The sequence below is a fragment of the Silurus meridionalis genome, chromosome 3, assembly GCF_014805685.1.
Source record: "Silurus meridionalis isolate SWU-2019-XX chromosome 3, ASM1480568v1, whole genome shotgun sequence".
In the NCBI taxonomy this organism is placed as follows: domain Eukaryota; kingdom Metazoa; phylum Chordata; class Actinopteri; order Siluriformes; family Siluridae; genus Silurus; species Silurus meridionalis.
The window spans coordinates 1,655,384-1,672,696 of NC_060886.1; the positions used below are offsets into that span (position 1 = coordinate 1,655,384).

Consider the following 17,313-nt stretch of genomic DNA (forward strand, 5'->3'; position numbering starts at 1 on the left):
TTACAGTATGTATTGTATCTGTGGTTCTTTCACCACTAAAATATTTTGTCACCCAGAAACAGACAAAATGCCAAAGAAGTAAGAAAGAAGAAAGAGAATGTGAGAAAGAACAGAGACATGAATAAGGCTATTTTATACTGACATCAAAAGACCATAAAATATGTGCAGAAGAAGAAACACAGGTAATTAAACACTGTCCCTGAGGATTATCTGGTGTTCACAGACACACAGCGGATACAAAATTAGTGTTTTAACCAACTGCAAATGTGCTGCATTACTTTAAATTTAACAAACATTCACTTACTCAGTTGAGAAAGACGTTCCTTCTCAGCAGCCATGTTGTTGAAACGGGTCTGTAACTGACTTTTTTCCATATTCAGGTTGTTGAAACTGGTCTGTAACTGACTTTTTTCCATATTCAGGTTGTTGAAACTGGTCTGTAACTGGTCTCTCTATAGTCAGGTTGTTGAAACTGGTCTCCAACTGGCCTCTTTCTACAGTCAGGTTATTAAATTTGACCCACAGTATGGTGATGACAACCAGCAAGAAAACAACCAGCATTAGCAGACAAAACACAGTCACTCTGAAACATCTGTATCCTGAACTGCTGGGTTCTGAAGTTAGAAATCAATCAATCAATCAATTAAATCTGCATAGGATGATGTAATTCATTAAAGTAGTTTGTATGTGTAGATAAATGTGAGTGTGTGAGCATACCTGAAATAATTCCATTATTGCTTCTTGAAATAGTTCCATCATTGCTTCTGGTCACTTGAGTTTCTGGAACTTCATTTGCATATATGTCTTCATACGAATTTTCATTGTCCTTTGGATCAGCTGCCCTGCTATCTGCAGAATCTCCTGAGTAATTTTCATAAACTTCTTCATTCATCTTTCTTTGTGTTCCCTCTCGTAAAGACACTGGATCTACAAAAAGCCTTCAATGTATTTTAGATCTCGATCTCTACAGTCTCCACTGTAGCCTCCAAACTAAGATCAACTCCCTGTGACTACTGTATCTAAAATTTTGTTGTACAGGAAGTAGAAGTCGCATCTTATCCCCCACACAGCAACACATTCAGTAGGTCAGCGCTATAACACTTTGTTTATTGGCTTCCTGTTTGTTTCTCTGTAGCTAGATTTGACCTTTCAAAATCACTCACACTACATTAATAAGCTAATGCCATTTTAAAGACTGACCTCAGAAGGTTCTATCTTTATAGTTTTGTAAAAATGATTAATGCTGACTCAAACAAAACACAAACTATGAAAAACATTAAGGAGAGACGATGTAGGATTTGGAAGCTTCTACCAATTGGTAAATTCAAGATGTTTTTTGAATTTCTCAAAAGTGTCCAGTGAACTTGGTAGCTGTTGGGTATATGTTGTCAGAAATATCTTCTGGTTAATTACTATTACTGTACCTACCATAAAAACATGGAAACACTAGAAAGGCAAATATAGATTGGGTTCAATGTGTAAAAAAAAAAACAGGAAGAAAAAGAAACTTTACAGAATGAATATTAAGACATTTTTTAATGATCTTTTACTAGAACATGTAAAATCATCCTATTGAAACAGTTTTCTGTCTTTTTCAACATTTGCCAATTGATCCAAAAGTATTGGAAAACAGAACGAATCAGATTTTACTTTACAAAGACAAAAATCCGTATGAAAAGATCATCTACTATTCTTCCTTTTCTTCTTCTTCCACTTTTGGCTGCTGGAGCTGGAGGTAGCAGAGCTGAAGATGCTGCAATTTTCAGTGGGTGTGATGAGGTGGTGTGGACTAAAAATAATCTTATTAGAGGGACCTCGCCACACATAGGACGTTACGGAGACAAGGTGAGAGAGATGGAATTGAGGTTGGTTGTTAGATAGGTGTAAAGAAGAAAAGTGTCGCTTATCTATCTTTAATAAATTACATTGATTTATACACAGATCCAATCAGAATTTTTTAATTTGATTGATAAGAATGTGTGCATTAGTTTGTATAACCATAACATAAACACTACTTTTCCTTTTTATAATTAATGCTTTCATCCTAATGTTATTGTTTCCATAGAAATAATTAAGAATATGTACAGCAGATTCTTTTTAAAATCTAAAGCTAATAACAAAAACATAAAATAATTTGCCCATTCAACCATATTAGCATAAGTGAGGTTGGTAGGAAAAGCCTGGCATCCGATCAATGTTCCAGTTTATGCCAAAAATGTTTAACTGGATTGAGATCAGGGCTTTGTGTAGTCCACTAAAAATTGTACAACATTAAACCCATCATTTAACAATTTTTATCTTTATAGCCCCTGTTTTGTTTTTGTTCCTGAAATAGGTTTGGGCCTCTTAGTTAATGAAAATGGAAATGTTAATGCTACAGCATTCTAAGACACCATGTACAGTTGTAAAGTGGTTTAATGATGCGAATGAGAGGGAGATACACACGAGCACACACAGACGCGCACACACACTCACTCATGCACGCACACGGCAGTCCTTCAGCTGAGAAAGTCCGAGGTGCGTTTTGGGGGAAGCGTAGCTGACCCGAGATGCGCGGGGAGGAGAAGCGCAGCCGATACAGGCGATTGAGGAGTCCGGATAAAACGGATAAATAGAGTCCTGTGTGAAAATCCGGACATAAAAACATAGACCGCACGTACAATAGTCCAACACATACAATAACGAACGCTGGGTGAATGTGAGAGAGTGGTTTATGTAGGAGTGGGGTGGAGTGATGAGGAGCTTCAGGTGTGCATGATTAGGCCTGGAGCTCCAGAGAGAGTGGAGGCATGATTGATGATGAGCCCCAGGTGTGTGTGGTTAAACCTGGAGCTCTAGGGAGAGCGGAGGCATAGAGAGCCACCAAAGGGGGCGTGGCAGGTGGATCCCTGACAGCAGTCCTTTCTGCTCTGACTCCAGCGTTTCTTCTTCTTAGCAGAGATGTAGTAAATACTGGAGTTGACGTATCTCCATCCTGGTGTGTTAATGTCTTCCTCTATACACAGCACATATTAAACCACATACCTTTAATAACAGCTCTGCATCATAACCACAAACCCTAAGCCAGTCCATCAAATAATCTACCTGAGTGAATCACTGCGATATGTTTATTTTCACATGCACAACTAAATCCATTGCGCCACACAGTGACAGTATTTAGTATTTTACTATAAAACAACCTCCACTTGGAATGTTATCCAACTATTCAAACACTGCCCATTGATGGTTAATAGAGGTAAAACACTAGTTTTGTATGTAACTGTTCTAACAACCAATAAAAAGCTTACAGAGACAAGAGAAAAAGGAAGTGAGAAAGAACAGGGTCATTAATAAGGGTACTGACCATAAATATTTGCATGTGTGTGCATGTGCTCAATAAGATACTAAGAATTTTAAATACCGCCGGTTACGTTGCCACCTTGGCTAGGCCTAGGGGAGTGTGGGAACAATAACCATTTAGATGTTGCAGGTTGTTTGGACAAAAATAGTAAGACAAGAGGTTAGGGTAGTTATTGCTTCAATGGTGAAGTGTAGTGGTGTAACCAGCAGAAATTTCAATGTGTTCCAAAAGGTGTCATGAAGACTAGACTCACACCAGCTTAAGAACATCTCTAGGTTACGTATGTAACCCTAGTTTCCTGAGGAAATGAGACGTTGCGTCAGAACGCTTTGGGAGCGCAGCCGCATTGTCCATGCTCTGAATAATGTGTGCAAGCAGTCAAAATTGGAGGCAGGCTGTCACCAGAATGGTGATGTCACGACCAGTAAGTATAAAATGCACATGGAGTGAAGCTGACGACAGCTTCTGTAACAGAAAAGGAAGCGCTGAAGGGATGGCAGAGGTGTGATGGAGACGCAGCATCTCGTTCCCTCATGGAATGGTACGGAGAGATAGATAACTCGTAGGAGGATGCAATAGCATCGATAATCCATCTGCTGAGGGTCTGCTTACGAGCAGAAAGGCCTCTCCTCAGAGGGCCGTAGCAAATGAACAATTGTTCTGACTTCCTCCGCAGACTTGTCCTGTGAACATAGCAGTCCATTGCTTGGACTGGGCACAGACGGTTTAATTTGACCTGGTCTGGGGTCTGGAATTGAGGAAGATTGAATGCCTGGAGCCGAACAAGTCGTGAGTCGACCGAGGGCACCTTGAGGACGTAACCCACTCAAAGGTGCAGGAAGGCACTGGCCATGCCTGGAGTGAACTCTGGAAAGCTTCATTTAGGGATGGTTTATTAAATGAGTGTATTTGTTTAACGAGTAAACGCATTATGTTATAAAATAGAACTGCTCATGCCATTTACCTGCAGTAAAGTCCACCATGCTAATCGTGAACTGTACAGTAATTAACTAGCTTTCTCTTAACCTAAATGAACGTTACATCTTGTCGATTGACAACGAAAAACGTTGCATTTGGTGGATCATCAACAAAAAAAGACTAACACGTTTAGTTAAAAGTGATTTAGTTTACATTTTAATTCATTTTAAAAGTGTATAACAAGATTTTCTCTTACCTTTTCACAAGAGCGCGAAAAACAGGTGAAATCCCGAAGCCAGGCTTTGCTTAAATCACGCGATATCGGCGGTGAAGCTCCCGGAAGCGTGTGAGAGTTTGATTGTGTTACGTTATTTTGACATGAGTGAATCTATTAAAAGCTAATTGACCTTATAGAAAATAGTACATGATTTATTCGCGTATATTTAATAAACATAAAATTATATTGTACGGAATGTATGTTACAATTAAGTAAATTAAACATGCAGCAGAATTCATTTTTTTAAGTGTAGTTCCTAGAATAGCAAAGTCCACTAAAGGCGGTAGATCATTTTCACATTTAGCTCCTAAACTCTGGAATAGTCTTCCTGACAGTTCAATAAGTCAGGTCAGGAAATGGTGCAAGTTGGTGAACTTGTGTGTGTAAATGTGTGAAAATATCTGAAGTCGGAGTTGTTTTCTTGCTTCTGGGCACTTTCAGTTCTAAAATTTCATTTATCTAGATTTTTTCTGAAAAAGTTCTATTATTTTTCAGATCAGGTAACCTCCTGTCTGCAAAACATTCTCCAGAGTTTTCATAAATCATTTCACTCATCGCTAATTTTATTCCTTCCTGTCATTGCGCAGGAAGTACAAGAACCTTTTAATGCTTTTTTTAACAGCGGGTTTCTACGGACCCCTCCCCAGCTATGTGAAACTGTGTGTGGTTTTTGCACTTTTTTTTTCCTCTTTTACTTACACCACGAAGTTGAGTCGATATTTCTATTCTTATGTGTATGTGGAAACTAGCTGGCAAATATAGGAAGTATTTTGATTTGATGATTCAACGAAAATGTAATTAAACAAACAAAATTAAAAAAAGCCAGATAAACAAAAGAGAATACACACCTACATAATGTATGAAGGACAGGCATAAATGTGTAATGAATAACCAAAAAAATCTTCATTACAATATTATAATAAATAAAAAAAAACAGGAATATATCAGTCTATTTAAACATAATGGCAATTTAACATAACCAGTCAATTGTCATGTTTTTAGTAGAAAAACAGAAAACCTGTAAAAACTGACAGTAAGCCAAGCTGATAATGGCTGACACTGCAAAATAATCAGACCAAAGCTATGCAGTAACTATACTTGAATATCAACTTTCCTGTACAATCATTAATTAGCCTGGAATCCAGTGCCAATAACTCCCATTATATACAGTAGTTTTAACAGACCAACCATTACACATTTTCCATATGAGTATTTAATCAAAAATAACGCAAAAATGGATATTGTGCAATTGAGAATGAGTTATGAACTCTTGTACTCTGATATTATTCTGCCCTGACAGTAAGCTCTTCACTGTTCCCCTTTCAGCAACTCGAGCTGAGTTGAAACGCTTTGGGGATGTGCCCGAGTGTTAACGATCTGAAGTAATATGTGTAATCAGTTAAAAATTTTACGCTGGCCGTCACCGGTGAGTTGATGTCACAACCATAAAAACATAACATAAAACGCACATGGAGTGAAGCCGGCACCAGCTTCTGTTTGTTCACAAAGCGCTCCGTGTGTATGTGTTGTACTTGTCAATCGTTGTCTCTAAACAAGAAAAAAAACGAAAAATGAAAGCAGGCAAGAAGGTTAAACACACATTCCTGCTGTGCTTAGTGTGCTTGTATGTCTGTGTGCTCGCTTCACTCCCACTGGGCACTCTTTGAGAAGGGTGCCCTAACTCCTCACGGTTCTGGCCCACGGTTCTTGCCGAGGCAGAGCGTCGTGCCAGTTCATGAGGTTCACAGATGCACCTTGCAGAGGGTTTTGAGATGGGCTTGTCTCTATCTTCGATCTCACCTTCTCGTTCCAGCGCTCGCTAGCAGGTTACAAAAGCACGCCTTTCGGCGGATTCTTTCTCCTGTGACAAGCGCATGCAGCTCCACCTCTTTTCCTTTGAGCTAAGGGCTGAAAATGGGCTAAGCCTTTTTCAGCCCACCCCTTAACCCCCGGCTCGACTGTATATTCTTACATCACGGGGCGGAAAGAACATGGGTACGGATCAATGTCACTGGTTGAAGAGACGCTTGCCAGCTGTCTCTCTACCGGAATTGCCTCTTCCTAGAGTGCCTGTGTGGAACCTTGCTGTTGTGTGGCTCTATCCGAGCCCTCCTTTGAGCCACAGTCAAGACTGTGTTCCTCCTGGCCATTTGCTCTCTGAAGAGATTCAGGGATATGCAGGCCCTTTCAGTGGCCCCCTCTTTTCTGGAATTCACTCCAGGCATGACCAGCACAACCTGTTCGGCTCCAGGCATTCTATCTTCCTCCTTTCCAGACCCCAGATTAGGAAAAGCTGAACCGGCTGTGTCCCATGCGAGTGCTGGACACTTACATCCACTGGAGTCTTTGGAGGAAGTCGGAACAGCTGCTCATCTGCTATGGCCCTCTGAGGAGAGGCCTTCCTGCAAACAAGCAGACGCTGAACAGGTGGATTGTCGATGCCATTGCATCTTATTACAAGTCCTCTAATGGCCCTGCTTCATTCGGGGTCAGCGCGCACTCAACCCGGAGTGTGGCAGCCTCTAAGGCTTGGTCCTCTGGACTCTCACTCCAGGACATCTGCAACGATCTGGGCTGGTCCACCCCGCTGACCTATGTCAGGTTCTATAACCTTGTCCTCAGTGCACCTCCTGGCCCTTCTATCCTTCGGCCTAGGCCACTTACTAGGCAGGGATTGATCAGTCTAGCAGTATTGGACTCTTGTACCCAAAGCGTTGTTTATGCAGCTCGAGTTCCTGGAAATGTCTCCAGGTTCATATGTAACCCTGGTTCCCTGAGGGAACGAGACACTGCGTCTCTATGCCACACTGCCGGAATCCATGCAGCGCTTATTTTTACTTCCTTCCTTCTAAGCTAGTTTTAGCTTCACTCCATGTGCTTTTTATAGCTTCCTGGTCATGATGTCACCCCGCTGGTGACGCCGCACTTTTCATTGGACGGATCACACACATGATTCAAAGCTTGGACAACGTGGAAGCGTTCCCAAAGCATTGTTGATGCAGCGTCTTGTTCCCTCAGGGAACCAGGGTTACATACCTAACCTGGAGACGTTTTTTAGCAGAACTGTTTAGAAAGCTTATACTATATACCATACAGATTGTTTCAGATATTAATATATTACAGTATTTCATGTGGAGCAGAATATTACACTGCACATCGGTATAAATATTTCAACTGCACATTTTTTTTTTAACAGTAAGGTTTTTATGAAAAAATTGTATACATATTTAATAGAAGTATCGGTATCGATATCAACAATACGTGTCTAAAAAATATTTGGTATAAGATAGAAAAGAAAATTATTGGTACTGCCTGTTCCTAGTTTTGTCACTACATTCATGCAGGTTGAGTTTTCACTTTTTTTTGTGCTTCAGGCCAGGGCTATAAAGATTGATTAAACTTTTAAAAAATATATATGTATACTCGTTGTCCTTATAAAGTTAATTTTGCCTTGTTGAATAAAATTACATTTCAAGTTAAATGTACCCAAGATTTTAATATTATTGCATCAAAAACTGTTAGTTTAATTAAATAAATATAATTCAATATTAATTAAATGCGGAGAATGTAGAAAAGATAACTATGGTTACATTTCCGCGATCTCTACCCCCTGATGAACACAAACCAGTGAAAAAAGTGGTGGGAAAGAGAGATTGAACCCCTGGCGGGAAACCACCATAAAATGCCAAAGAACACCCCGTTTACAACTCCCCCCTTAAGATGAGCCCATGCTTACCTGTACCTGCAACAGCATAGGAAAGCAAATACCCAGCTATACTATATAAATTTCCTAAAAAATTCATGTAACCTAACCAGGCATTTTCAGCATTCTGTTTCATCTCGACAGATCCTACAGAGTTAGTTGTCCAAAAAGGAAAAGACCTAACCCCAGCACAAAAGCGAGAAATCTCAGAGCAAGCCGACACCGGCCAAACAGAAGTATGCCGTAGTGGAACAAGAAGCCCTAGCAATTAAGTGGGCCGTAGAGGAACTGTGGTACTACCTGGTGGGCAGACACTTCACCCTGATAGCAGATCATGCAGTGAATGGCTAAAGCAAAAGACACACACGTTCATATAAAACAATGGATTATCTCTTGAAGGACTCGTTTCAGGTTCAGCACAGAGTGGGAGCTGACCATGGCAATGCAGACGGCCTCTCCTGGAGCTATTTACTCTGGTCCCAGAACCCACTAACAGTAGGTTTGCAGCTGAGGGGGGTACTGTGATGACAGGACTCTGGCATGCAACCGGTGCAACACACTCTGAAGATGACTGCATGCATAGAGCTGAACGGACAGCGCCAGTTCAGCATTAGTTTTTTTGAAAACCCAAAAAATGTTATAGCACTCTGAATGTACGTTCCACCTAATAAAAGTAAAGTGAACTGGAGAACACACATTACAACAACACACAGTAGGCACACATCCTTCTGCCTGTTTCCTGCTTTAGTGACTACCCTCGTGTCGTTCATCTCTAAATGTGGTTAAAGTAAAAGAGTTACAGTAGTTATTGACTTTAGGAGGACATTTAGTGATCGCTCCCGAATATCACTGGCTGCTACATAGAGATTGTCAAAAACCACAAATTCCTTATTTGTTATGTTACCTATATGTACTGCAAAGTACACAAATATGTTGCAGTGTTGTTGCTTAACTGGGATTTTCAGCATCTGATAAACATAGTGATTCAAACATTTTAAGAGTTTTTTCTTAGTAATTATTATAATTAATATTATTAAAGTAAATCTTATGACCCCACTATTGTTTTTACAATAGTACACAGAACACATATCAAATGTTTTAAATGTGGAAATGTACCATTTAAAGGAAAACCTAACAGTGAATTTGAATTGAGATTTTGATGGCCACAACATGTCTCAAAAAATGTGGGACAGAATCATGTTTACCATTTGGGAAGCAGTTGCTAGAATTTTGGGAGAATAAAATTGTCCTATTCTTGTCTGATACAGGATTCTAGCTGTTCAACAGTTCTAAGTCTTCTCTAGAGTATTTCTTTTTTTGCTTTATATGTCAAATGTTTTTAAATGGTGAAAGGTCTAAACCAGGCCAGTTCAACAGCCAGACTGTTGTAATAGATGCAGTATGCGGTTTAACTTTCATTTTCCTTTCAGCAATTAATGGTGCCTTTCTACAGTATATGTGCAAGCTGCTTATTCCATTCACACTAATGCACTTCCACACCATCAGTCTCACGGCATTTCGTGTTATAGTCACAAAAGTGAATCTTTTAAGTCGTGTTCAGTGTCACAGTTCTTCCTCTTTATTCGTGTCACATAGCAAAGGAGGCTGAGGATCAGTTTATATTAGTGAGTATCTTACATAATATAAAGCAATAAAAACAAGAATAAAATCTCCTTAAATGTTGAGTAATGGAGCTTGAAGATTAAAAAATCAATAACAAAAGAAAAAAAAAAAGTACAGTGTCCGTGGAATCCAGTGGCAGAAAGAAACTTCTGTCTCAGGCACCAAAAAATACATCCAACTGAAATACATTACTCAGTGACACCACAAAAAGAGGGAAAATAAACACAAACCAATAGATTAAATTTCATGACTATATCAAAAATGCTGTGAGACTGGGCTTTTAGAACCCAGGCAGTGTTTTCTATTACAGGATCTGGTCTGTTTTTAATGCAGTGCTGCCTGAGAGCCTGGAGATTTTTACCCTTATTAAATTAAATTGCATATTCTTTAATGATTTTATGTAATGTAGATGATGAGATGATTAAAGTCTTTACAAACATTAATCTGAAACTGTTCCACAATTTGTAGAAATAGGGTCTTTGTGGATTTTCTATGAGAATGTTGATGGAGAAGTATAGAGAAGGACAGAAGGAGTTGCATTGTGTGTTTGTGGATTTAGAGAAAGCGTATGACAGGGTGGAGAGAGGAGTTGTGGTATTGTATGAGGAAGTCAGGTGTGTCAGAGAAGTATGTGAGGGTGGTGCAGGACATGTATGAGGACAGTGTGACAGCAGTGAAGTGTGCAGTAGGAATGACAGACTGGTTCAAGGTGGAGGTTGGACTGCATCAGGGATTGGCTCTGAGCCCTTTCCTTTTACCTGATATGTTGTGTGGATTCGAGACAGTGGCATTAAATAAAAGACAGAAGGTGGAGCTGGAGGTAGCAGAGGTGAAGATGAGGTTTGCATTGGGAGTGACATTTCATTGGGAGTTTTCATGGACAGTATTAGAAATGAGTTTATTAGAGGGACGGCGCATGTAGGACGTATTGGAGACAAAGTGAGAGAGGCGCGATTGAGATGGTTTGGACATGGCAGAGGAGGGACATGGGGTATATTTCGATAGGAGAATGCTGAGAACAGGGGGGTATAGAGAAGGATGATCCGCTGTGGTGACCCCTAATGGGAGAAGCCGAAGAAGAAGAAGAAGAAGAAGAAGGAAGTAGAAGACGAAGGGTTTTTGTAGATTGCTGCCTACCCTTCCATCTGAAAGAATCTGCCTCTCTAAAATACACTTTTGATACCCAGTCCTGTTACTGACATGTTGCCAATTAACATACTTAGTTAAAAAAAATGTTCCTCCAGCTGTTTTTTTTTTTTGTACCACTTACTTTTCAGCCTTTTTTTTTTGCCCTAACTCACCTTTTTTGAAACGTGTTCCAGTCTTAGTTTTTCTCAGTTTAAACATGTGCTAGGTTTTTATGTTCTGTTGTGAATAAAATATGTCCCTATTTTTTGGATTCGGGGTTGAAAACATGTACATGGTTTTGTAAAAATCTCAGGACAGGAAGTTAATGCAACTGCTACAGTGGATAAGAGCTCCAATTGCCATGAACAGTTTTGCGTTCAAGTGTCAGTCAGTGAACAGGTGATAACCTTGACAATGCTGGAACTGGTATTGTGTTTGTTCATTAAATATAAGTTGAGTTGCAGTTATTTTCTTTGTTTTAATAATGAGTTCTGTATTGTCGTGTGGATGTTGTTATGTCATTACGGTTGTGTTTGTTCACTGCTTGTTTATGTTTAACATCAGTATGCTCATAGGTTTTGGTGCAGATGGTTGTAGTTCAACCCATCAGCACTGGGCAAGAACACCCATTACCCCATTGTTGTAAAGTTATGCTTTAATATGTAGAGTTTTGGCAACGGATTATATTTGTTGTGTAACTCCATTATGGACACTGATAATCGAAAGATGGGGCACAAAAGAACTATAATAAATGGACATTTGGTGTCAAGTCAAGTCAAGTTTATTTCTATAGTGCTTTTCACAACAGAAATTGTCTCAAAGCAGCTTTACAGAAATCAACAGTGAGGGTGAATGAGCAGCCATGGCGACTGTGGCAAGGAAAAACTCCCTTAGATGTTATGAGGTAGAAACCTTGAGAGGAACCAGACTCAAAAGGGGAACCCATCCTCATTTGGGTGACATCAAGAGTTTGAACATAAATCTTTCAACAATACAGAACACTGCAGAGTGAGAACTAACATGAGTACTGGAGTATAAGATTATAAGTAAATGTTCTTTCTACAGTCTTTGGTATAAAAGTAGGAGCTACTGACATTTCTGATCATAACAGATCCAGCAACAGTTTCTCCATGCCAGAGCCTTTAAACACTCCCGGAGGTCCAATGTCAAAACTCCACACATGTAGTGGGATCCAATTGGCACTGGTACGTCTCTGGATGGTTCAGGATGATTGCGAGTTCTACTTCTTTAAAGTCCATAATCTTCATGAGGTGGGAGGTGACTGGAGCTGGCCAAACCTCTGGAAGCCTCGGATGGGGAGAGAAAGAGAAGCAGTGGAGAGCAATTAGCATAGCTTCTGTTCATGATATTAACAGCACAAGTTGATAATGTGCATGTGATCAGATGTTCTGGAGCACAAGTTTATGATGTGATGTATGTTATGTGTAGGCTTTGCTAAAAAGATATGTTTTTAATCTACACTTAAACTGGGTGAGTGTGTCTGAGCACCGAACACTGTCAGGAAGACTATTCCAGAGTTTGGGAGCTAAATGTGAAAATGATCTTCCACCTTGTGGTAGAGCAGCCTTACGGGTTCGCCTTCTACCCAAATGATGGCAATACTCGCTGTGATGTTCTGTGTAAAGTGGTGTTTATTTACAGCGTGCTCAAGTGCAAAGTCCAAAACATAGATATAATACCCCAGAAAAGAATAAGTGGCAAAATAACAAAACAAAGACAATTACAGGGAAAGTAAAGAAAATTATCCACCAAATAGGCGCACCTGCTCATGTGCATTCACCACAATAGTTCTCAGCCTCTGTTATCTCCACAATAGATATAGAATAGATCTCGTACGATGTCTGCCCCATCCGCCGTACCACACTGTAGGGCCCCTGCCACTTCATAAGGAGCTTACTCGTTGAGGTGGGCAGCAACAACAGTACTTTCTGTCCTGGTCGTAGCTCTCTGCTACGGGCTTGCTGGTCATACCACGTCTTCTGGTACTTTTGCGCCTTTTGGAGGTTCTCCGCTGCCAGCTTCCTGTAGTTTTCCAAATGATCCCTCATCTCTAGGATGTACTGGACTATGCCCTTTTCAGCCTTATTTCCTGAACAAGGGTCCTCCCAGTTTCTCCAGAGAAGATCCAGAGGTCGTTGGACCTGCCAACCGTACAGGAGCTCGAAGGGTGAGAAGACAGTCAATGCTTGTGGCACCTCCTGGTAGGCAAACAGCAAGAAAGGTAGCCATTTGTCTAAAATAACATCTGCCGGTAGGGTTTCCACAACAGCCACAGTGAGTAGGTATGTCTGCCCGTTTATGGACACATTCACCTCGGTTTGGGGGTACTGTTTCACCTCTCCGTGCACACATTGTAACTTTGTGTGCTGCGTGAAAGACACCCTGGTCACGTGACATCTCTTCACCAGTGACATTGAACTCCCAGTGTCCAACAAAGCCTTCAACTCCTTCCCATTAACGGTCACTGGAATGAGTCGGGGGTTCCCGATACAGTTCACTGTACTGTCCTCCTTCCTTGGGACATAACAAAAACCCGTCAGCTTGGCCTTTCTTGCTGGGCACACAGTTGCTTTGTGTCCTGGCTGTTGGCAATAGTAGCAGATGAGTTTCGGTTCTCTGGTGTCTTTGTCCCCCTTGCTGGCTTGAAGGTGGCGGCGAGATTCTCCAGCGCTTCATCCACTGGTAGAACTCTTCTGGTCACCTTTCACCAGTTGGAAACGACGACTCTCCTGGTGAGCGTTCCGATACTGCTGGGCAAGTTTGGCAGCAGCTAGCCCAGTTCTCGGCTCCCATTTCTTTACCCATATCCTGATCTCGTATGGCAGGACACGGAGAAACTGCTCCAGGATGACCATCTCCCCAATCTCCTCCTTGGTGTGTAGTTCCGGCCGCACCCAACGGCGATACAGGTGCCTCAGCCGATTATCGTCTCTGAGGAGTCTCTGCAACTGGGGTCGTAGTCGCACGAAACCGCTGACGATAGGTTTCAGGAGAAACATTAAACTTCTCCAACAGCGCCTTCTTCAGCTCACTGTAGACCACTGCTTGGTCTTCATCCATCGCCAGGTAGGCCTCCAGTGCTTTCCCGGTCAACAGCGGAACCAGCTGGTAGCTCCATTCGTCCTCCGGCCACTTCCAGGTTCTGGCAAGCCACTCGAACCGATGCAGATAGTTCTCAATGTCTTCCCATGCTGGAAGCTTGGCAACTTGGGCTCGGTTCTGAGCATTGGCTGACTGGTGGGCGTCGGTGTGCTCTGGGCCCTCAGTGCAGTAGCACTTCCACGGGGAGCTGGTGCAGGAAGCTCCAGTTGTGGGCTTCCTGTTGGAGTGTGCGGGACCCTTGGGGACAGGCTAATTCTCCGGGTGCTGGTGTGGGCAGCTCCATTCGTGGGCTCTCCAGGCCCAGTGATGAAGAAGCTGGTTGGATGGCTTGCTGCATGGTCACCTGCAGAGTCTGCAGTGCTTGGAGGTAGCGTTGCTCTTGCTGCTCCTGTGCGTGCATAAACTGCCGGAACACCTCAGCCATCCCTTCTTCGAATGGTTTAATGGGCGGCCCTGCTCCAGTCCTGGATGCCGTACTTGGGTCGTACAGGAGGCAACCAATCCTCCTCTCTTTCTTCCTCAGTTGAATCCACTGTTCCCCAGGCTCCATCTTCATCAGTGGCTGCCTGGGTCTGGGAACGAAGCACCATCCTGGCCTTGCGTCCTTTTGGCACTGTCTTGCGAGTAGCCATCCCACTTCTGACACCAAATGTGGTAGAGCGGCCTTACGGGTTCGCCTTCTACCCAAATGATGGCAATACTCGCTGTGATGTTCCGTGTAAAGTGGTGTTTATTTACAGCGTGCTCAAGTGCAAAGTCCAAAACATAGATATAATACCCCAGAAAAGAATAAGTGGCAAAATAACAAAACAAAGACAATTACAGGGAAAGTAAAGAAAACTATCCACCAAATAGGCGCACCTGCTCATGTGCATTCACCACAATAGTTCTCAGCCTCTGTTATCTCCACAATGCACCACTCCTACGACTCCACCCTGAATTATAGTGGGAGGCTGGTTTATATAGTGTAAACCCCTCCCCTTGGACTCAACCATTTTACCCAAAGGGGTTTGGTATTTTGTAGCCAGTCACAAAATGGCTTAATAACATTGTGAATATCATAATAAATAAATAAACATGACAACAATATTAATACTAATAATAGCACTAATAATGCTAATAACAGAAATTAAGAAATTAATAATAATAACAATAATAATAATCACACAAAAAAAAGTGTCCCTTCAACATAAGCCTGCCGACTTCCGGGTTTACTGCGCATGCGCGACGCAGCGCTGGCCCTTTAAAGCCGGCCGCTATTCAGCGCTCGGTTGGCTGCCATCCAAACCCAACCTGGAAGACCGACGCAGCTAACAGGTGAGCACACAAAGTTTTAGGAAGTCCTTCCGTTTGTGTGTGTGTGTGTGTGTGTGTGTGTGTGGGTGTGGGTGTGTGTGGGTGTGGTGTGTGTGTGTGTGTGTGTGGGTGTGGGTGTGTGGGTGTGTGGTGCGCTTATTGTCCGGGATGAGAGATGAAAGAATGAAGTGAGTGTGTGTGTGTGTGTGTGTGTGTTTGCGAGCGGCGTGCTAGCTGGCGTGCGTGTGCACCCACAGCGCTGTAGCAAGAACCAGAGGAGAAGTGAAAGTGTTGTGTGTATTGTCATGCCGACCATAGGGACAGTTCACTCTGTCACACACCTTTAGTGGACTTTGCTATTCTAGGAACTACTAGAAGCCCAGAGTTTTGAGATCTCAGGGAGCGTGATGGATTGTAGCGTGTTAAAAGACTGGATAGATACATGGAGATAAACTATTTAGTGCTTTATAAGTGAGTAGCAGTAGTTTGTAGTCTATTCGAAAATTAACAGGAAGCCAGTGTAGGGACGATAAGATTGGGGTTATATGGTCATATTTTCTTGACCTTGTAAGAACAAGCTTCTCTGCATCGGATATAGACAACATATTTCTTAGCTTCTAAATATTTCTAAGGTGAAAGAAGGCTGTATTTGTAACTTGGTTGATATGATTTTTAAAAGATAAGTTGCTGTCTAATATAACTCCCAGGTCTTTTACCGTTGAGCTAGTGGTTACAGAACATCCGTCTAAATGCAGGTTGAGCAAAATCTCCGTCTGGGTGTCACCCAGATGAGGACGAGGCTCCCTTGAAAATCTGGTTTCTCTCAATGTTTCTCCTTGTCGAGTTTTTCCTTGTCACTGTTGACAACTGCTCACTCATTAGAGATGAACTTCTAGAAAGTAATGTTTAAATGTAAAATGTATGTTTGTAATCTATATATTTCTGTAAATCTTCTTTGGGACTGTCAGGAATCCCCCTGCAAGGCCCCCTTTGTTGGCTGTCATACCTCTATGCTTCAGGGAATGCCTGCTCCCTCTCTCACGGCCTTTTGCTGGATTATCGATCTCTGCGGGTATTTTGTGTTTGCTCTGCTTTTTTGTTAAAAACACGTTTGCTGATATTCCAGCTTCCGCCTCCATATCCACCGCGTAACAGAGACAATATCCACTGGTAAATTTTGTACAAATTGAATGGTACTGAACTAAATTAAACATTCATTATTATTCGTACAGTGTATTAAGGATTTATAACTATATATTTATCTATAACATCTCGTGTCAGTAAATATTAAATTCTGCTACTGGTTTGCAAAAAATTTGTCAAAACATTTTGAATTAAAAACTGATTAATGAATTATTCATTTTTGCCTGCATATTTTGTTTGTTTTATTGAAAGCATTTTGTCACAAAGCAGAAAGCAAACACATTTATTACTTGTTAAAGACTCTGTAACATAAATAACAGAGACAAAATCTACAAATCGCTTTAGAAATGTAGATAAAAATTTAAAAAACACTTTTAGTAGGATAGATTAGATATTAGTAAAAAAATGAGTAGAAATATATAAATCGAGGTTTACAGGGTTATCACAGAAATCAATAATAGTCATCAAGCGTAACTTTTTTTTTTTCTCCTAGAAACAGGTTGGGGCTTCACTTCATTTCTCTTTCTACCAGTATGTACATCAAAGCAATAAAATTCAACATATGTTTTTCACTCATCTGCAACATTTCACATATTAAGTCTTTTCTCACAGATCCAAATATAATTGTTGTTACAAGAAACATCATCCCATTTTCCGTTTCCAGGGTGAAAGCCAGACACAGCACAGTCCTCATCCCAGTTACTGTTTGGTTCACCCGGATTCCAGAAACTGAAAGAAGAGAATCAGTCTTCATCTTCATTT

The 17,313-nt window shown here is 41.3% G+C and overlaps 1 protein-coding gene across 4 annotated transcripts in view; it reads right to left on the minus strand.

Annotated features, from left to right (window-relative positions):
* Positions 1-17,313, minus strand: part of LOC124382753 (hepatic lectin-like) — a 58,662-nt gene that overhangs the window by 11,797 nt on the left and 29,552 nt on the right. For 3 of the 4 annotated variants that reach the window (XM_046844972.1, XM_046844974.1, XM_046844971.1), the window contains one exon: positions 16,811-17,280. In XM_046844972.1, coding sequence (XP_046700928.1) covers positions 17,139-17,280 — 142 coding nt within the window. In that variant the 3' untranslated portion in view covers positions 16,811-17,138. Of the gene's footprint in view, positions 1-304; positions 423-16,810; positions 17,281-17,313 lie in introns of those variants that run through there. The other variant, XM_046844975.1, reaches the window with a different exon arrangement.